This window comes from Phragmites australis, chromosome 12 (assembly GCF_958298935.1).
Source record: "Phragmites australis chromosome 12, lpPhrAust1.1, whole genome shotgun sequence".
NCBI lineage: Eukaryota > Viridiplantae > Streptophyta > Magnoliopsida > Poales > Poaceae > Phragmites > Phragmites australis.
In genome coordinates this window covers 30,699,509-30,717,639 of record NC_084932.1, presented here as the reverse complement: position 1 = coordinate 30,717,639, position 18,131 = coordinate 30,699,509, and the positions used below count along the sequence as shown (strand labels likewise).

At 43.0% G+C, this 18,131-nt stretch overlaps 1 protein-coding gene across 3 annotated transcripts; it reads right to left on the bottom strand.

Moving 5' to 3' along the window:
* Positions 1 to 724: 724 nt before the first annotated feature.
* Positions 725 to 17,891, bottom strand: LOC133886226 (proline-rich receptor-like protein kinase PERK2). 3 transcript variants are annotated; one of them, XM_062325954.1, is made up of 9 exons: positions 17,729 to 17,891; positions 16,489 to 17,611; positions 14,196 to 14,263; positions 3,588 to 3,661; positions 3,210 to 3,307; positions 2,582 to 2,906; positions 2,277 to 2,487; positions 2,005 to 2,146; positions 725 to 1,248 (listed from the first exon to the last, which is right to left on the bottom strand). In XM_062325954.1, the coding sequence occupies exons 2-9, from the start codon at positions 17,605 to 17,607 to the stop codon at positions 892 to 894; spliced, it is 2,394 nt and encodes a 797-aa protein (XP_062181938.1). In that variant the 5' UTR covers positions 17,608 to 17,611; positions 17,729 to 17,891; the 3' UTR covers positions 725 to 891. The 3 variants fall into 3 exon arrangements, with proteins under 3 accessions (XP_062181938.1, XP_062181937.1, XP_062181940.1); XM_062325953.1 differs by having other exon boundaries at positions 17,733 to 17,891; XM_062325956.1 differs by lacking the exon at positions 2,277 to 2,487 and having other exon boundaries at positions 1,022 to 1,248; positions 17,733 to 17,891.
* Between the last annotated feature and the right edge of the window lie 240 nt (positions 17,892 to 18,131).

The window sequence follows — 18,131 nt, the reverse complement described above, 5'->3', positions numbered from 1 at the left end:
AATATGAAGCAAGTTAGTTGGATAAGAGTAGAAACAACTCATTGAGATCCATAACAAAGTTGTTTCATGATTAGATTTATCCGACAAGGACTTCAGAATTTAGAAGATGAGAGAACTCACTGAGATCCTTAAGATAGATCTAGACACATCCATATTGTGATTGTCTTTTCCTAAGAATAATCAAGGAAGAACAAGATATATGACTAATATCTTAAGGGAGGCCTGAACCTATATAAAATTTCATATTCTCCTCTCCGATACACATAATTGATAACCAAATATCCCTACTTTAAATAAGTATTTATATAATCAACTTCACCGATCACCGACACATACTTACAAGTTTTTCTAGCCTACCTACAATTTAGCCTTATGTACTTATAACTTACTTCCTCCGTTTTGCAATATTTGTCTATGGTATCGGAAGTATCTGTCTCAAATTGTTTGTTCATTGCGGTAACAAGGATACTTTATGGTCTATTTTCCTGTTATGTCCTTGAGTGCATACATGTATTTACTTCAACATTGGTGAGTTACTTGCTCTCATCCTTACATTGATTAGGGGTAGCATAGTCATCTCACCGTATTTTTCACTCGATTTCAGTATTTCTTAGTTTGTACGCAATGGTGGGTGTAGACAAATATTACGAAACGGAGGTAGTAGTTACACTACTCATAAATGAATCATATGTGCTGACAAGTCAGTTAGATCATATCTGTACTTACAAGGTGAAGCACTTAATAATTATTCATACACAACTACTGGTTTATCGTCACCACTTAAGTTAGGTACACATACTTACAAGTACATTTATTACTTACGAGCAAGTTGATTATATTTACATCTGTATGATAGATTAGTCTCTCTCTCCTTTTTTTTTTGGGAGCACCCTACCTCCGACTTCTGACCTTACGGCTGGCCGCTTTGCCAGGTTTGGCCGTTTCTTTGGTGTATTCTGGTTGCTTTGGGATTGGTAGCTTTGGGATTGGTAACTCTGCTGACTCAAATGGAGTGCATAGCAAGCACCCTTTGATCTCCACTAGGCCCCTCTGCTTTGGGGTTGATAACTCTTTCTTGCCACTTAGCATGTCAAGAACATTCTCCATGGTAGGCCGCTCTGCTGGCTCAAATTGAGTGCATAGCAACCCTATCTCCAAGCACCATTTGATCTCCATTAGCTGAGATTCTTCACACAAGGACGGATCAAACAATTCATCCATTTGTTGACATTCACGCGACTTCCAAGCCTGCAAAAGAACAGCGTATGTAGATGACAAGTTTAGTTGTACAGTAAGCGACAATATACCTGATTTTAAGATAGCGCTGAAGGTGTTGTATTTCTTTTTACAATTTTGGAACATGTCAATTTTACGCATGTAGAAGTATCACAAAAAATTATTTTCACTATCAATCATCAAAAGCGTCCAATTTACACCCCTTGTCGATAGTGCTACTAGCAAGTGTCCGCAAACTCCCTGATCATCTGCAAAAAACTAGCTAGGCAACATTTTTTTAAAACTCAATCTAACCATTTTCTGTTCAACTTATCGTGGTGGTCGATTTAATTTGTTTGCAAGAAAACACAACAAAAAATGTTAGCCAAATAAAAAATATGTGAAAGAAAGTGAAAGGCTAACTCACTGGGGAACAAATAATAGTACAGGCCCAGTCATCCCTTCTCAGGCTAATTAGGTTTGTCAAGAAACCGAATTAATCGAACTGATTTATTTCGTGTAATTAGGTTGGGCGTCCTGTCTTAATTACTTTGGCCAATTTGGTGGCTAACTTTCAGAAACTGAAACAAATAATTTTATGTGAGAAATTATGTCCTTCTGAACGGACTAGGGCAGGCACCAAAAGAGAAACCCGGCTAGACTACAAGTAAAATGCAGAATTGCCAATCTGTGCAATCCATTCTCTTAAGTGGAAAATTCCATGACAAATAATGGCAAACCGAGATGTTGTTGTACGTGCATATGCATGCTTGTAAATGTTTTACTTACCCATGGAACTGAAGCGTGGTGACGAGCTGGTTCAGCTCTGCACATACCGCTAATGGTCTCAAGGAGGATGACGCCGAAACTATACACATCATACTTCGTCGACAAAATACCTTCCAAGATATATTCTGGAGACATATATCCCCTGAATGGTTAAATAAAAACGGAAGATCTCAGGACAAAAGCTGATGGGAAAAAGAAAGAAAGAAAAGAGCAATTCTAAGTTCATTCATGTCATGTTACACAGCAATTCTAATGGTATATGGGCATCTTACACTGTGCCTGCTATGTTGTTATCGTGAATAATCGGTTCATCCAACATTCTAGCTATTCCAAAATCAGTTATTTTAGGGTTCATATCAGAATCCAAGAGGATGTTGGCTGGTTTCATATTCATATGGACAATGTTTTGCTCATGAAGGTAATGTAGGCCCCGGGCCAACCCCTGAATTATCCGGAAGCGGGAGGACCAATTAAGTCGAGACCCTGCAAAATAAATACAAATTGCAGGGAAGAAACTATTATAGTTACTTCATTTAAGAATGCATAAATATTGTTGGTCCAGAAGTTGGCAATATACCATAGATAATGTTGTCCATGTTTCCGTTCGGCATGTATTCTTCGACCAGAAAAATATGATGATCAACACGCCTATGCTTCCACATGAATTCGTGGCCATATCCCAGAACTCCAATTATATTTTCGTTTCTTCCCGAGAGGGTGTTCTCACTCTTGCCCACGCCTGCGGTCAAAGACAATTTCCTACCATTGCTCCCCAATGCCTCCACCTTCTTGCTCTGGAGCTCTGAAGCAACAAGAAGTTCAGCGCATATTCGCGCCATAAGAAATGGAGGTGGATCTCGAAATTCCTTGATGGCAACCACAAGTCTGTTGCACAATACACCCTTAAAAGTATAAAAAAAGATAAATGATAGTCATTTTCGCGAAAATAAATAAGAAAAGTGTTACCCTATGCGTATATGTCTCCATGCAATCAAGCTTGTGTGTTAGCTCTTGTCCAATATGGAAACAACCTTTGTGTAACAAAACGGAAATGTGATAGGTTGTGTATCCGACAAATACAATTTGAGGTGTGGTTCGTTGAAAATATTACATATTAAAAGAGTGGTTTTGCGGTAGTTTTATAATGGCAGCGTGGGTATGTGAAATTTACTCTTACAAAATAGCAAACCAAGCATTGGTGGTACCTTGTAGACAGTACCAAAGTCACTTGATCCGATCTTATTTTCCTCTGAAAAGTTATGTGTAGCGGCCTTCAATTCAGACAAACTGAACTTTGTTAAGCCTGTCGTAAAAGCAACACACAACCGATGTTATTCAGATTATGCAAGTGTGAAGTATAATAGCACCATCACTTCTTATATACCAATAAATTTATTTTTTTTATGAAAGTATTTTCAAGATAAGTCTAGCATTATATTTTTATAGGACCTTATATAGTCACTTTAGAAAGATGGATTCTAAGATACCAAATAGAAAGGAACCAAGGGAGTATATGAAAGTAGCTAGCCTTCCTAACCAGTACAGGGAGTTGTGATGAAGATGGAACAGAAATGCAGTCTTACCTGGAAAGGGAGGAGAAGACACCTCGCTTCCTGATGGTACTTTTTTTGTCTCATCTTGCACTTCAGATTTGCCACTGCAATTCAGCAAAGGCGAATGCTTTTCAATATGCGTAAAAACTACCAGTGGCATATATATACCCCAAAGCTTGCGAGTTACAAATTAAAACACGTTCATCAAAATAGACAAATTAAAACACGTTCATAATTTGGAGAAGCAGACAACCACAATGTTATTTGTTAAATTTGCTTATGCAGACAACCACAATGAATATGATCCATGTGTCAATACTGGAGCAGGACAGCCTGAGCATATCCTGCTGCATCATAGCACGCTACTGGTTCCGCATTTGTGTCCTTCGCCCACCACGTTGTCCGTGTCAATTTTTTTTCAGACAAGAAAATTTTGTCGTCAGTGCCGGCAGGAGGGTCACCAAGCGAGGCATTGCAGGCGTCCTTGCTCACCTCCGTTGTCCGTTGCGCGTGATCTCCGTCGACCTCGCCACAACATGACGGAGAGGCACAACCGGCACCCCCGTGCTGCCCCTCTGCCGCCGCCGTCCCGAAGGTCGCCCACACCTCCACCCCCGGTAGTGCAGGTTGTCCATTCCCCCACGCCATCCGCTTTTTCCCAATCCACGGGAAAGTCCTTCTCCGCGCCTTCCATCTGCGCGGCCAGCCCACCGCTTCCGTCGCCGTCCATCGATCTTCCCCCTGCGCCTTCTTCGCCGGTGCGTGGTAGCCTTGAGCGCCGCCCGCGTCATGGCTTCTGCTTCATTCCTCAGTCCGAGCAGTTGCTCTTGGAGGAGGCTAGACTCACACATGCTCTGGTCGCGCTTGTGGTGGGCACTAGGCCGCCGGTTACCTTGGAGCAAGTCCGGTCGCTGTTGATCAACTCCTTCGGTGTGGCGGCTGACGACTTCTCCGCTCACCGTGGCTGCGTTGAGGATTTCCTAATTGTCTTCCGGGGCCCGTCGGGGCGTGACATCGTGCTTCGTACTCCTATGCCTGTTGGTTCTTCATTCTAGCTTAGCTTCCGACCTTGGCAGCGCCAAGCCATGGCAACCGCATGCCCGCTCCTCTACCGCGTCCTTCTCGAGCTGAAAGGGATCCCGCCACATGCGTGGAATCTGCATACTGTGGAGCGCATTCTGGGCGGCTCCTGCTCTGATGTGCGAGCGACGCCAGGCGCCATCACAAGCGAGGATTTGCTTCGTTTTGCGGTGGTCGCGTGGTGCATCAATCCGGATCTCATTCCCGCAGAGGTCACCCTCGTCGTGCCGGAGCCCGTAGAGGAATACGTGGAGCGCGGCCTTTTCCTTTGTTAAGAGGAGATTAGGAAATCATGGTGAAATGTCTTAATTTATTTGTAATGGGTGATTGATATTGTTATTTATTTGGTTTGATTCGGTTTTACATGAGCTTTGATGTGATTTGAATTGATTTGAGGTTTCATTTGAGCATATTGATTATGGACTAATTAGAATTGGAGTTAGAGATATGTGTTTGCTTGTCTCTCGGTGTACAGGTGATCGATGCAACTTGGCGGTCGATAGCGGGATGATCGGGCCAAGCAGAGTGCTTCATGCCAGACAATCAAGGAGGCCAGGCAAAGTCAAGGGTGGTCTTAACTGAACACGTGGAGGTCAAGCAAAGCATTAAAGGTGGATGGAGACGGCGTGTTGACAAAGTCAAGCGAAAGGAATACCAGTGTAAGTGAAAAGGTGGTCCGAGAGATCGGGAACGGGAAAGACTTGCTGGCGGTCAGGATCGCATGACAGAGTACACGCGTCGACATCGAAGCGCTTCCTTAAGGTGTAAGTAAGGCGGTGAGTCACACTTTAAAAAGCGTGCAGGCTTCAAGCAACCCCCGGGCTTTAAGTACCCTAAATACCCACATAGAGTATACAAGCTTCGGAAAGCTTTGTATGAGCTTAAGCAGGTAACTAGGACTTGGTATGATAGGCTTAGATCTTTCTTACTAGAGCATAGGATGTGATGGGATCAGTTGATAAAACTTTGTTCACTCTTAGATATGGTAATGATTTATTACTCGTTCAGATTTACGTGGATGATATTATTTTTTGTGACTCTTCTCATGCACTTATGGTCAAGTTTGCAGAAACTATGAGTAGGAAATTCAAGATATTGATGATGAGTGAGCTCAACTTCTTCCTTGGGATGCAAATCAAGTAAGGTACATTCGTCCACCAGACGAAATACACCAAGGATTTGCTGAAGAAGTTCGACATGAGCGACGCAAAGCCATTAGCGTCACCGATGGCTACCTCAATTGTGTTTGATCCAGATTAAGATGGTGAGGAGGTGGACCAGTGGGAGTATAGGAGCATGATCGGCTCTCTGCTGTACGTGACGGCGATAAGACCTGACATCCATTTCGCCGTTGCTTGTGTGCTCGCTTCCAGGCTTCACCGAGGACGTCTTGCCGCCAAGCGGTGAAGTGCATTCTGAGGTATCTCTGCTTCCTTTTCGCTTTCTCTTTGAGGTTTTTTGGATGCAGATTTTGCTGACTGTAGAATTGACAGGAAGAGTACCTCTGGTACTTGTTATTTCTTAGGTATTTCTCTTGTGTGTTGGTCTTCTCGCAAGCAGTCTAGCGTTGCGCAGTCTACTGCTAAAGCTGAATATGTAGCTACTGCTAGGTGTTGCTCACAGTTTTTGTGGATGGTTGCTACCTTGAGGGATTTTGGGTTAGATTTCAGGAGTGTGCTACTTTTGTGTGACAACACTAGTACTATAAGCTTAGCCAATAACCCAGTTCAACACTCCAGAACTAAACACATAAATATGAAATTCCACTTCCTGAGAGACCATAATGAGAAGGGAGACATTGAGTTGAACTACATAGATACCCAACACCAGCTAGCAAATATCTTTACCAAGCTTCTAGATGCAACAAGATTTGCATTTCTGAGGGGAGAGCTTGGTGTGTGCCATCCCTATGGCGTTGTGTGAGAGGGAGTTGCCTTTGTACATATTCTATCTTACTTTTATTGCATTTGCATTGCATACATTTTGTAATATAATTATGTTAGCAAGTTTCACTTATATGTTCTTTACTTTTCTTGTACTAGTTGTGAATTTGTGCTAAGTATAGTGGATGTATAACAATTTGTGCAAGCTTAGTCTCTTATTGAAACATGACATAAAATTTGTTGAGCAAGCTAGTCTTTTCTAAAGAATGAACTTGAAATGTGAACATAATTTCTTGTTATCCCTGAGTATTTACTTTAGCTTGATCAGTGCTTAAATTAGAGCTAGTTCTGTGAAAAGCTTGTGCTAGGCTGCTTTGTTCAGTTCAGTGGATTGGAAGTCTTTGACCTTTGTCTATGTAAATGTTTAGCCCATGATTAACCATTGGGAGAGCATATACTCTTTTGTTTCGCAAAGGCACAACTTGTTTTGGCTTTATGAAAAATTGCATATCTTAAATTCTATGTTGATTTAATAAAATGAATGATCAAGTTTTGAGCTAAATTTGAATCCAATATGGTGGATTAAGGCTCCATGTAGTTTGCCAAAAAAGTGAACCCATAGTTGCTTAAAACTCACTTGAGGATAGTTAAATAATCAAATGAGAAAGTTAACTTATACTTTTTAATGTGCTAAGAATGTTCTTTTTCATGTTGTCAAACTAAGGCTTGAATTGATATGTAGTTGTTTGCATAGCCCGTCAGGTTGAACTTGGTTGCCTAGTTTGAACTTAACATAGCACTAGTTTCTCTAATTTTTGCACTGATCATGAAATTGTGGATGCTTTTATGGTGACACCTTTTGGATAATTGAACAACATGATTAAAACTTGCTTCACTCCCGGTGCTTGTGACATGAACTCACTTCGAGACTTTGTGCGTCTTTGAGTTATATTGTTTACTTCTCATAGTGCTTTGACATCTCTAATTTTTACAAGTGCTTTATGATCTATTTGTGCAGCTTTGTAGGTTTGCATTTCATTTGCACAACTTTTGCATAGTCTGTTATCCTTGATGTTTGCATTGCCAAGGGGGAGGAAATATGCCCAAAAATATTATGCACAAATATTCAACAAAGGGATGTATTTTTTTGGTTTTTAAGTTTTTCTTGCTCTTTTAAGGTTTTTGGCTTGTCTTTACCTCTCTTAGGACTTCTGCAACCTTTCTTATGTCAAGTGACATATTTTGCTCTTTCTCGAGTTTTTTTTTTACTTGGATGAGCTTATCTCGTTTTAATTTCTTCAAACCAAAATCTTTGTATTTTGCGGGTTGTCAATGCACTCATCAAGGGGGAGATTGAGAAACCAAGTTGAAATGTGCTTTGATTTACTTGTGATGAGTGATTGATATTGTCATTTATTTGGTTTAATGATCTTCGGTTTTGCATGAGCTTTGATGTGATTTGAATTGATTTGAGATTTCACTTGAGCATATTGATTATGTATTAATTGGAATTGGAGTTGAAGATATGTGTTTGCTTGTCTCATGATGTGCAGGTGATGGATGCAACTTGGCAGTCGACGGCAGGATGATGGGGACCAAGCGGAGTGCTTGGTGCCAGAGATCAAGGAGGCCGGTCGAAGTCAAGGGTGATCCTAGCTGAACACGTGGAGGTCAAGCAAAGCATTGAAGGCGGAGGAGACGGCGTGTTGATAAAGTCAAGTGAAGTGGATACCGGTGCAAGTGAAAAGGCGGCCCGAGGGATCAGCAGCGGGAGAGACTTACCAGTGGTCAGGATCGCATGATGGAGTACACGCGTCGACATCGAAGCACTTGCTTAAGGTGTAAGTAAGGCGGTGAGTCACGCTTTGAGAAGCATGCAGACAGTTTCGCGGTTTGACCTCAAAATAGTGGGAGGAGTGTGTGGCACCATCGCGAAGCTTGCGTCGAGGCGAAGCTAAGTCGTGAAGGCGCCACGGCCGTCCGATGAATGGAGAAGAAAATAGACCAAAATACCCTCGGTAGTAGTTAGGAGTGTACTACAAGAGAGGAGTATTTTAAGGAAAAGCTAGGAAACTTAGGGGCCAAGTTTTCTATACCTATAAATAGAGGGGTAGAGCTAAAAAGAGCTTTGAACCAACCACTTGAGCCCCCTTGTGCCACCCGTTTGAGAGCTTTAGAGCTAGGGTTTTATAGGAGAGAAGGATGAGTGCTTAGCCTATGTAATAGGTGAGAGTTTTGAGAGATAAATCTTTATAATCTGCCTAAAATATGATTGACCTCTTTGAGTAATGAAGTTTATGTTTTTTTTCATATGCTTGGATTCCCCTACTTCTAGTTTCCCTCTATTAGTTCTCTTGTAAGTTTGCAAGTTTTTCGGTTTTGATTTTCGTTTTGGTTTTTGGGCTAAAATTTCAGCACCTTATGAGGTCATTCTTCTTGTTGCTAGAGGCATAAAAACTCACATACGAGTATATGCTCATGGGTCTTGAACACCCTTGCCTCTAGATCATCAACTTGGAGAGATTCTTTACTTGGTGATCTTTTCTTTGAGCTGCAGTTTTCATCTTTGCAGGGTTATTTTTCTTGATGCTAGTGGCTTCAACACTCACATACTCATGTATTTGAGCGGGTCTTGAGTCCCCTTGCCACTAGACTATCATCTTGGAGGATAACCTTATCCAGTGTCCATCTTCTCTAGTTTTTTTGAAAGTTACGAGTATTTGTGCACAAAGACATATGGAATGGTCTTGAATGGAACATATGGTTCATATTCCATCCATGGAGTTATGTTGCTATGGAACTAGTCTTCTTGCTTTGTCTCTCTGATTCTTTTGCTTCCGCTTGAGTGTTTTGAGGTGCGTCGGGTGAGAAATAGGAAAAGACCATCTATTTCAAAAGAAATTTGTTGAGGTGCCTATTTTACCCCCTCCCCCTCTATTCGTCATTCTCGTTCCTACAGAGATTATCTACTCGAAGCTTCCGGGGCCTCTCGGTCGCTCTCGCCTCCTAGAGTTGTTGTTGCCACAACTGCGATAGATATTCTGGTGGTGGATTTCATTGGTTCCGTCACTGCTCAAATCACGCAACCGGTTCTAGCCATGCAGCCGCGAGACGGCGCCCGCGCGCCACTGATCCACACACTGATGCGACAGTGTCACTGCCTCATCGGAGCAGAAGGCTCGCCGTGCAATCCTCTTGAGTGTCAAACCCAATCACCCAAGCGCAAAATGTTCTTATGCGAAGCTTTGGCATCACCTTGGAGTCTCGGGAGCCGGATGCTGCTGCGATTGATGAATACAAGCGTACCTTCGACATGCCCCTGTCAGCTTCGCACCAGGCAGCAATTAGGACGCTCGTTCGGTGTTCTCCTCCGTGAGACTCCTCTGGCCCCTTGGTGCCGGTTGGAACACCTTAGGTCTGCGTAGCCTTGGTCATCGGTCATGCAAGTTGTTCAATGGATTGTGATAATATCCTTGTTTGGAATGTCCACAGCCTTAATGCCCGGGCACATCACGATGCTGTGCGGCAAACGGTCAATCAATAACGCGTCATCTTGCTTGTTTGCAGGAGACTAAACTTCATGTAATTGATAATGACATGATGTTGGGAATGCTAGGGTCCGCTTTTGGTTATTGCTTTCTCCCTTCAATCAATACTCATGGTGGTATTCCTGTGGTGTGGCGTTCAGATATCTGGTCGGTGACTAATGTATCTCTCATGGAATACTCGCTCACTGTCAAGGTTTGCTTGCCGGGGGGTTCTTCTTGGTGGCTCACTTCAGTCTACGGACCACACGGCGAGCAAGAGAAGGTCACCTTCCTCCAGGAGCCCCGAGAAGTAAGACAAGTTCGCATTGGCCCATGGATGATTTGCGACAACTTCAACATGATTTATAGAGCGGAGGACAAGAGTAACAATGCCCTACATCATCGCTCCATGGGTCGCTTCCGACGCTTTATTGACGACCTCGAGCTTAAAGAGCTTCACCTTAATGGCCGGCTTTACACTTGGAGTAATGAATGCTTCCACCCAACTCTCGAGCACATTGACTGGGTTTTTGTCTCCCTTTATTAGGAAAATTGCTTCCCTGATTATAGGTTGCGTAGCCTTTCCACTGGCTGTTTGGATCATGCACCGCTTTTGCTTCACACCAACATGAATTCCACTTTCAAGCATCGCTTTCACTTTGAGTCCATCTGGCCATGGCTCCCTGGCTATTTAGATGCCATTCGTGAGGCATGGCACTGCCCACTTGATAATGCGGTCGCCTTCCGATCATTGGACTACAAGCTTCGCATGACTGCTAAGGCGCTCAAACGGTGGAGTCAGAGATTTGTGGGCAGCATTCGCCTTCAGTTGGCGGTAGCAAAGGAGGTCGTTTATCGCCTTGATCTTGCGATGGATAGGCAGCAGCTCTCAGCTGATGAGATGGACCTTCGAAAGGAGCTCAAATTCAAGTGCTTGGGCCTGGCTTCCTTATCACGCTCAATGGCGCGCCAGCGGTCTTGTATTCTGTTCTTGGTAGAGGCGACGCAAATACTAAATTCTTCCACCTGCAAGCTTGTCACAGGCGTCGTAAAAACTACACCTAGTCCTTCCAGGTACAAGGCATGTCGGTGGTAAATGAAAGTGAGAAAGAAGATGTGGTTTTCAACTACTTTAACAATGTGCTTGGGACTGAGGAGGCTAGATCCCTCACGCTTAACTTCAACTTACTAGGGATTCCAGCTCTCGACCTCTCGGAGCTGGATGTTTGTTTCTCTGAGGCGGAAATTTAGAGGACAATTCAAGAGCTTCCGGCCGAGAAAGCCCTGGGACCCGATGGCTTTACTGGTTTGTTCTACAAAACGGATTGGAGCGTGATCAAGCCCGATATTGTCAGGGCCTTCAACGCCTTCTGGTTGTTGGATAGTCAAAGCTTTAATCTTGTGAATGGCTCATTGATGATCCTGTTGCGAAAGAAGAATGAGGCTCAAGAATTGAGAGATTTACGCCCAATTAGCCTAATCCACAGCTTGAGTAAGTTGATCACCAAGTCGCTTGCTATGCGTCTCGGGCCATGGCTACCCCAGCTTGTGCAACCAATCAATCAGCCTTCATCAAAGGTCGCCACATCCCTGACAACTTTAGGGCGGTTCATTTGGGTGCCAAACTCCTACACCAAAAGAAGAGGATGAGCCTGCTGCTGCGGGTGGACATTGCGAAAGCCTTCGACACCGTTTCTTGGGTTTTCCTCTTTGACGTGCTTGTCATCTTGGCTTCTCGCGACGATGGATCAACTGGATGGCCATCATTCTCTCCACCGCCAACACTCGGGTGTTGCTCAATGGTCGTGCCGGCCGTCGCATCTACCATGCCCGCGGGCTGCGCCAAGGAGGCCCTCTTTCGCCTCTCCTTTTTGTGCTCGTGATGGAAGTCCTCAATGCCACATTATCGCTGGCGGATAGGCTTTTGTTATTCCGCAGTATGAAGGCACTTGGGATCGCAAATAGAGCTGCTCCTTATGCCGATGACTTGGTAATTTTTGTCTCGCCTTGTGAGCAAGACTTAGTGCTCACAAGAGCAATTCTGGATTTATTTGCTGCTGCTTCTGGGCTATACACCAATCTGAACAAATGCTAAGCCTCATTGATTCGCTGCTCTGAGGTCGACTTGGCTACCGTTCGACAGTTCTTCCACTCTCAAATTGCTGCCTTCCCAGTCAGATACCTTGGTATCCCTCTGTCGCTGACGAAACTATGAAAATGTGATGTCCAACCTTTGGTGGATGCCGTGGCGGATAGGCTTCCGTCTTGGAAGGCCAGCCTGCTGTCCACCACTGGCCGCGTTCTGCTAACCAAGGTGACCCTCACCGCCATCCTAATTTACATGTCTGTGGTGACATGTCTGTCGCCCTGGGCGCTGAGAACGATTGACAAGCTACACAAAGCGTTCATCTGGCATGGTAGCGATATGGTCGCTGGCGGCCATTGCCTTGTCGCATGGCCCCAAGTTTGTCGTCCGCTATCTCTCGGCGGGCTAGGTGTTCTCGATCTCACTTGCCTTGGCTACGCACTTCGTCTTCACTGGGAATGGTTGAGACGTGTGGACAACACGCGTTGCTGGATATCCCTCCCATCAAATGAAGAGAGTAATCACCTTGATGTTTGACGCCTCCTACTCGGTCCAGCTCGGCAATGGTCTCAAATTGCTGTTTTGGATTGATAAGTGGCTCGGTGGGCGTTCTATCAAGCAATTGGCGCCTAATCTGTTCCAGGCGGTTGGCAAACGCACGACACACTCACACTCTGTTGCGGATGCCTTGTTCAAGTAGAGGTGGGTGAGGGACATCGTCGGTTCTCTAACAGCCCCTGTTCTCTCTGAGTTCCTGTGTGTTTGGGGCTTGGTTGCGGAGGTTCAACTGTCTAACACTCCGGACTCTTTCATTTGGCGTTGGAACGCTAACCAGCAATACTCGTCCTCATCGGCGTACAGGGCATTCTTCCTTGGACAAACGGAATTGGCCGGGGCAAAGCAGCTATGGAAGTCCAAGGCACCAGCAAAATACAAATTCTTCCTTTGGTTAGCTCTTTACGGGCTCTGCTGGACGAACGATCGCCTTCAAAGGCACAATCTGGCAACGATGGCTCGTGCTCCTTCAGTGGTCAAGCAAACGAAACCATCCAACACCTCCTCATCGGTTTTGTCTATAGTCGCGAGGTTTGGTTCCATCTCTTAAGGCCGGCGAGTCTCCATCGCTTCATCCCACACACAGACACGAAGCTCGTCGATTGGTGGCTGTCGAAGCGCAAATGGCTTCCAAAGGATTTCAGACGAGGTTTTGACTCCTTCTTCATCCTCGGCTGCTGGTCACTATGGAAGGAGCGAAACCGTAGGGTCTTTGATCGAAAGGCTTCCTTGGCCGGAGAACCGTGCAGGTTCATCCGCGATGATGGTTGGTGTTGGGTGCAATCCGGTAATAGGAGTCTTCTCGTGCTCCTGCAGTGGTAGTTGTCGCTCGTTTTAGTTCCCTTGCTGCTCTACCTCCCTTCCTGCTCCCCGACGCATCTGCTCCTTATGCCGCGTTCGTGTTCATTTTGGTTACCTTCTATCTTTGTCTTTGTAATCGGCTTTTGCTTCTCACCGTGATGCGGCGGTATCGACGTGTAATCTCATTTTTCTCATAATGAAATAACGTGCTCAGGCAAGTTCTCCAAAAAAAAAAAGTGTCTTTCTTATTCCTAACAAAAGGAAATGTTACTGACTCCTCCTAGGCATTGTACGTGGTGTTTTAATAGGGGCATAAGAGTAAAACGACCCCTGCCTTGGTATCTGAATTCCTGTCCGATACAAAAACATTTCTTGACCGGAGGTAGAACCTTAAAGCACTCTGACACACCAGCTCAATGGACGAACAAATATGATCCCAATTATATAATGATTCAGTAACCTTATTTATAACCTTTATCTCATCAGAACACTTGCAGTTTTAGCTAAATGAAAGCTACAATGATGGAAGTGAAATAATTTTCAACTCAAGGGAATTTAAAGTGAAGCCCTCCATCCTGACTTTATTCAAAAAACAAAACTTAAGGTAATACTTCCTTAAAAGTTTTGAGGCATCCAGTATTTTAATTTGTTTACTTTAGATTATACTAGCAGCACAACTCTAGCACTTGCACAGTAGATAACTAACCTAAGATCTTCAACTGAAAGAGTGGATGAGACGGAACCAGAAGCAGGGACCGAGATCTCTCCTGTCCTCTGTAATAAACAATTAATATACCGTATAGTAAATGTAGATGATAGATCCTATTTAATCCCTAAGATAAACAAAAATTAAATTCTGCAAAATTACAAGTAGGTTGGCAAAACTCTCATAAAATTACATATTTTAGTTGTATCGCAAAACTATTTGAGTAAATTTTAAAAATCTACAACTATTTTGATATATATTGTAAAAACTATAACTTCTAATGTTTATTTAAAAAAGCTACAACTATTTTGACACATATTGCAAAAAATTACTACTTATTCATCATGGGTCCAACTATCATCCTCTGATAACAGGTGGATCCACCGTTAATCCTACTATTACATGCTATAGAGGATGACAGGTGAGCTCACAGTGAGAAAGTTGTAATTTTTTGCAATATGGGTTAAAATAGTTGTAGGTATTTGAAATAGGCAACAGAAGTTGTAGATTTCTACAACATATGTCAAAATAGTTGTAGATTTTTTAAATTTACTCAAACTATTTTATCGCAAAGATATAAATTTAAGAAGTTATATCACAAAACTAAAAAAATATTAAATTTGTAGTTTTGTCATACACTGGTCACTAAATTTATAGATTTGCGATATAATTTCTGAAAAGTGTGTAGTTTTGTAATAGTTTTATCAATCTATACGTAGTTTGTGAAATTTACTAATTAAAAACAAAATTCTGCCACAAATTCTTTCAGAAAATAGAGAGAAGTAGACAACATTTATTTTAGTGGGCCCATAATAACCGATTACATGGTGGATGATATCTTAAGCATCATGTAGCGTGTTTTCCTATTTGCTTATTAAAACTTGCTTGTGAACTGCAGGAAGACTATAATAATGAACCAGCTGGTTGTGTGCACTTTAAAGTGCAGGGGCCGGAAACATTTTTTTCCATTATTAAAATAAAAGTGGGTCCATATTATAAAGAGAGACATATGCCATTACTCTACTTTGAGCAGATGTGAACTTAAATACAAAAGAAAATTAATCAATTTCTTAGAAAAAGAGATAATTAAATTATGCAAGAAATTATTTGAGTCCCCTACAAAACCTTTAGGTCCTGCACCATGGGGTCCCTCCGCTTCCTCCCAAGTCATTTATTTTTAAACTATTTTTAATAAAAAAAATATTAGCAAACATTCCCTTGTTTTCAAAACTAGACCATTTGACATGGCCAAACCTTAGCATGGCAGCCCTATTTTGTAAATAAATTAGGTAGGGATCTATTAATAAAACTTTTACTACAAAAGGTCTAAAAATAAAATGCTTTACATATCGCTGCTAAGATAAATTTGTTCAATGTTCCAGCATAGTTTCATTCTCCTGTAAAAGTCTTGAGAATCTGTTTGCAGCGCTAGCTGATCAAAAGGAGGAAGAACCGAAGAACTCTCACTAATATGGATGTTCATCTTTCTCTTACTATATTGTCAAGGAGCTTCTGGATATAGTTATCTTGTGCAAATCAATTAATGATAGGGTTAGCTCCCTGCACTATTAGTAGGTTAAAGAACTAATTATTATACTTTTCTAACTTTCTATAAATACGAGCATCGAATCATCAAATCTCTCGTAGTAGCTTGCTTTGTGTAAATCTAAAGAGCCGTGTATACAAAACAAGCTTAACATATCTCAGTTTGCTTATTGTTGTGATATTCCTCTAATGTGTGGACCCTACCTTAAAGGTTAAGAAAACATATTTGTATTTTGGCTCCGATTATATATGTACCCCTCTGTTTGGTTTACTTGACAACTTTGACTACTTTATTTGTTTACAAATAATTGTCAATTCATGGTTTTCAAGATATTGTTTTCAACTTTATCCTTATTTTCATTATTCTATGGTGCAATGGCCAGAAAACAAATTATATATTCTTTTCTTCTTGCAGATTTTCCACAGAGTTATGGAAGAAGTTTTTAACGAGCCATCAACATGGCATTGGTACTATCCAACGAGAAGTGTTGGAAGTATTATGATATTTCAAACTGTGTCGACTCTTGCAAAATTAGAAAACAAATCATATCTATATATCCATTGGTCCATTCTTATCTTAAAACAATCTATATTTCTGTTGGTCAACTGTCCAAAGGAAAGTGTTGTGATATTTCGAATTGTGTCAATGCTTGCCTTGGAAAAACAGATCATATCTGAGGGTAGGCTTATCTATGTGTATTCGTTTTCTTTTTCTAGTTGCTAAATCGACATTGGGAAGCAATCATACCTGTGTCGGTGCACGAGGAGGTACATGTTCAGGCGGACGAAGATATAGATGCTTGGGTAGATGAGGAGCTATATCTGCAATAGGAGTAGAAGGAGGAGGTAGTGGTGGTTGTGCAAGTGGAGGTAGATGTTTCAACAGAGGAGGAGGAGGAAGACGAGTTGGCGGTGAACGAGAAGGTAGATGTTTTGACGGAGGAGCTAAATTTGCGGGAGGAGGAGTTGGTGGTGGTATGTACGCGGCTGAACGAGGAGGAGGAGGTTGTGGTGATGGTAGTTTTGTGGGAGGACGAGGCAGCAGACGTTTGGACAGATGAGGAGCTAAATTTGCAGGAGTTGATGATGGTATGTATGTGGCTGGAGGAGGTGGTGGTGGTGGTGGTGGTGGTTTTGTGGGTGGATAAGAAGGTAGATGTTTGGATTGAGGTGGAGCTAAATTTGTGCGAGGAAGAGTCGCTGGTGGTATGTATGCGGCCAGACTAGAAAGAGAAGGAGGTAGATGTGCATGCGAACGTGGAGGTATATTAGAGACATCAGCAACAACTAGAGAAGGAGAAGGAGGTACATGTGGGGGCAGACGTGAAACTAGATCTTCGCCAATAACAACAGGAGGAGGTAGATGTGTGGGCAGACTAGGTGATAGATCTTTAACAACAGCAAGAGGAGGAGGAGATGGTGGATGTTTGGACAGAGGATATTGATTCCTTGGAATGAAAAACGAGGGTTGATCACTATATTGACTTTTAGTCACGACAAAGACGGCGACATGGCTGGCAAAGATCGCCAGCATCATCCTCTGTGATATATCATCCTTTACCTGGCGCAACTTCTTGGCTAGCTTCCCAGCGAAGCAGAAAAGGCACAAGATGTTCCTCCCCTGGCAGGCCGTGACAACCTCATGGGCACGACTGACAGCATCCTCAAGGTCCTCCAGCGCGCGACTCATCGCCCGATGCTTCATCATCTCCGATCCCTTCAAGAGCGAAAGCAGATCACTGACTCTGAGCACGCGCTGCTCAATACCGCGGCACTCCTCCTTGTTCTCCCGGACTGTCTCCACGGCCTCCTTGATCGCGTACGCGATGTTGACGATCTTCTCCACGATGACCACTGGATCGGCCATCCCACTGTACGTACCATACAATTAATATACAAGATCATCGAATGTACGTGCAAATAATTAGGCAAGCTGACGAATTAAGCAACTATTAGTAATCAAAGTAATTAAGCAACTAAGGACGCACCAACCTTGCTCTGGCTCCTGTTCTTCCTTCGGATCACCCCTTCCTCTTAGCCTTGGACCAAGCAAGGTTGCCGGTCTTCAGTTCCATCAGCACCAAGCCTGCTGCAATGTATACAGAAACAGCAACCCCTCTATCTAAGAAGGAATCAATGTCTAGCCCAATGGGAAAGACAAAAAGGGCAACTCAAGCCATGTCTTGTGCTAACCAACGTGTTATGCAAGCGTACGAAAACATTGCTCGAAAGCTAAGCAATGCATACTCGTAAGGAACCTTAAGGTGGAGTGAGAGATTAAACTAGCTAACCTGTAATATCCTGTCTTCAAAATTTGCTTATAGTCGAGCTCACCTGTGGAGCGGACCCGTAACACATAGCACCTCTTTTACACTTTTATTCTTGTTTTGT

Excerpts from the sequence above, each read along its gene's own strand:
- LOC133886226 (XM_062325954.1), bottom strand. The coding sequence starts at position 17,607 with ATGGCCGATCCAGTGGTCATCGTGGAGAAGATCGTCAACATCGCGTAC. Across the intron at positions 3,308-3,587 it reads GTCTTCTCCTCCCTTTCCAG|GCTTAACAAAGTTCAGTTTG; the intron begins GTAAGACTGCAT and ends CTTTTACGACAG. Across the intron at positions 2,907-3,209 it reads ACTTTGGTACTGTCTACAAG|GGTGTATTGTGCAACAGACT; the intron begins GTACCACCAATG and ends TATACTTTTAAG.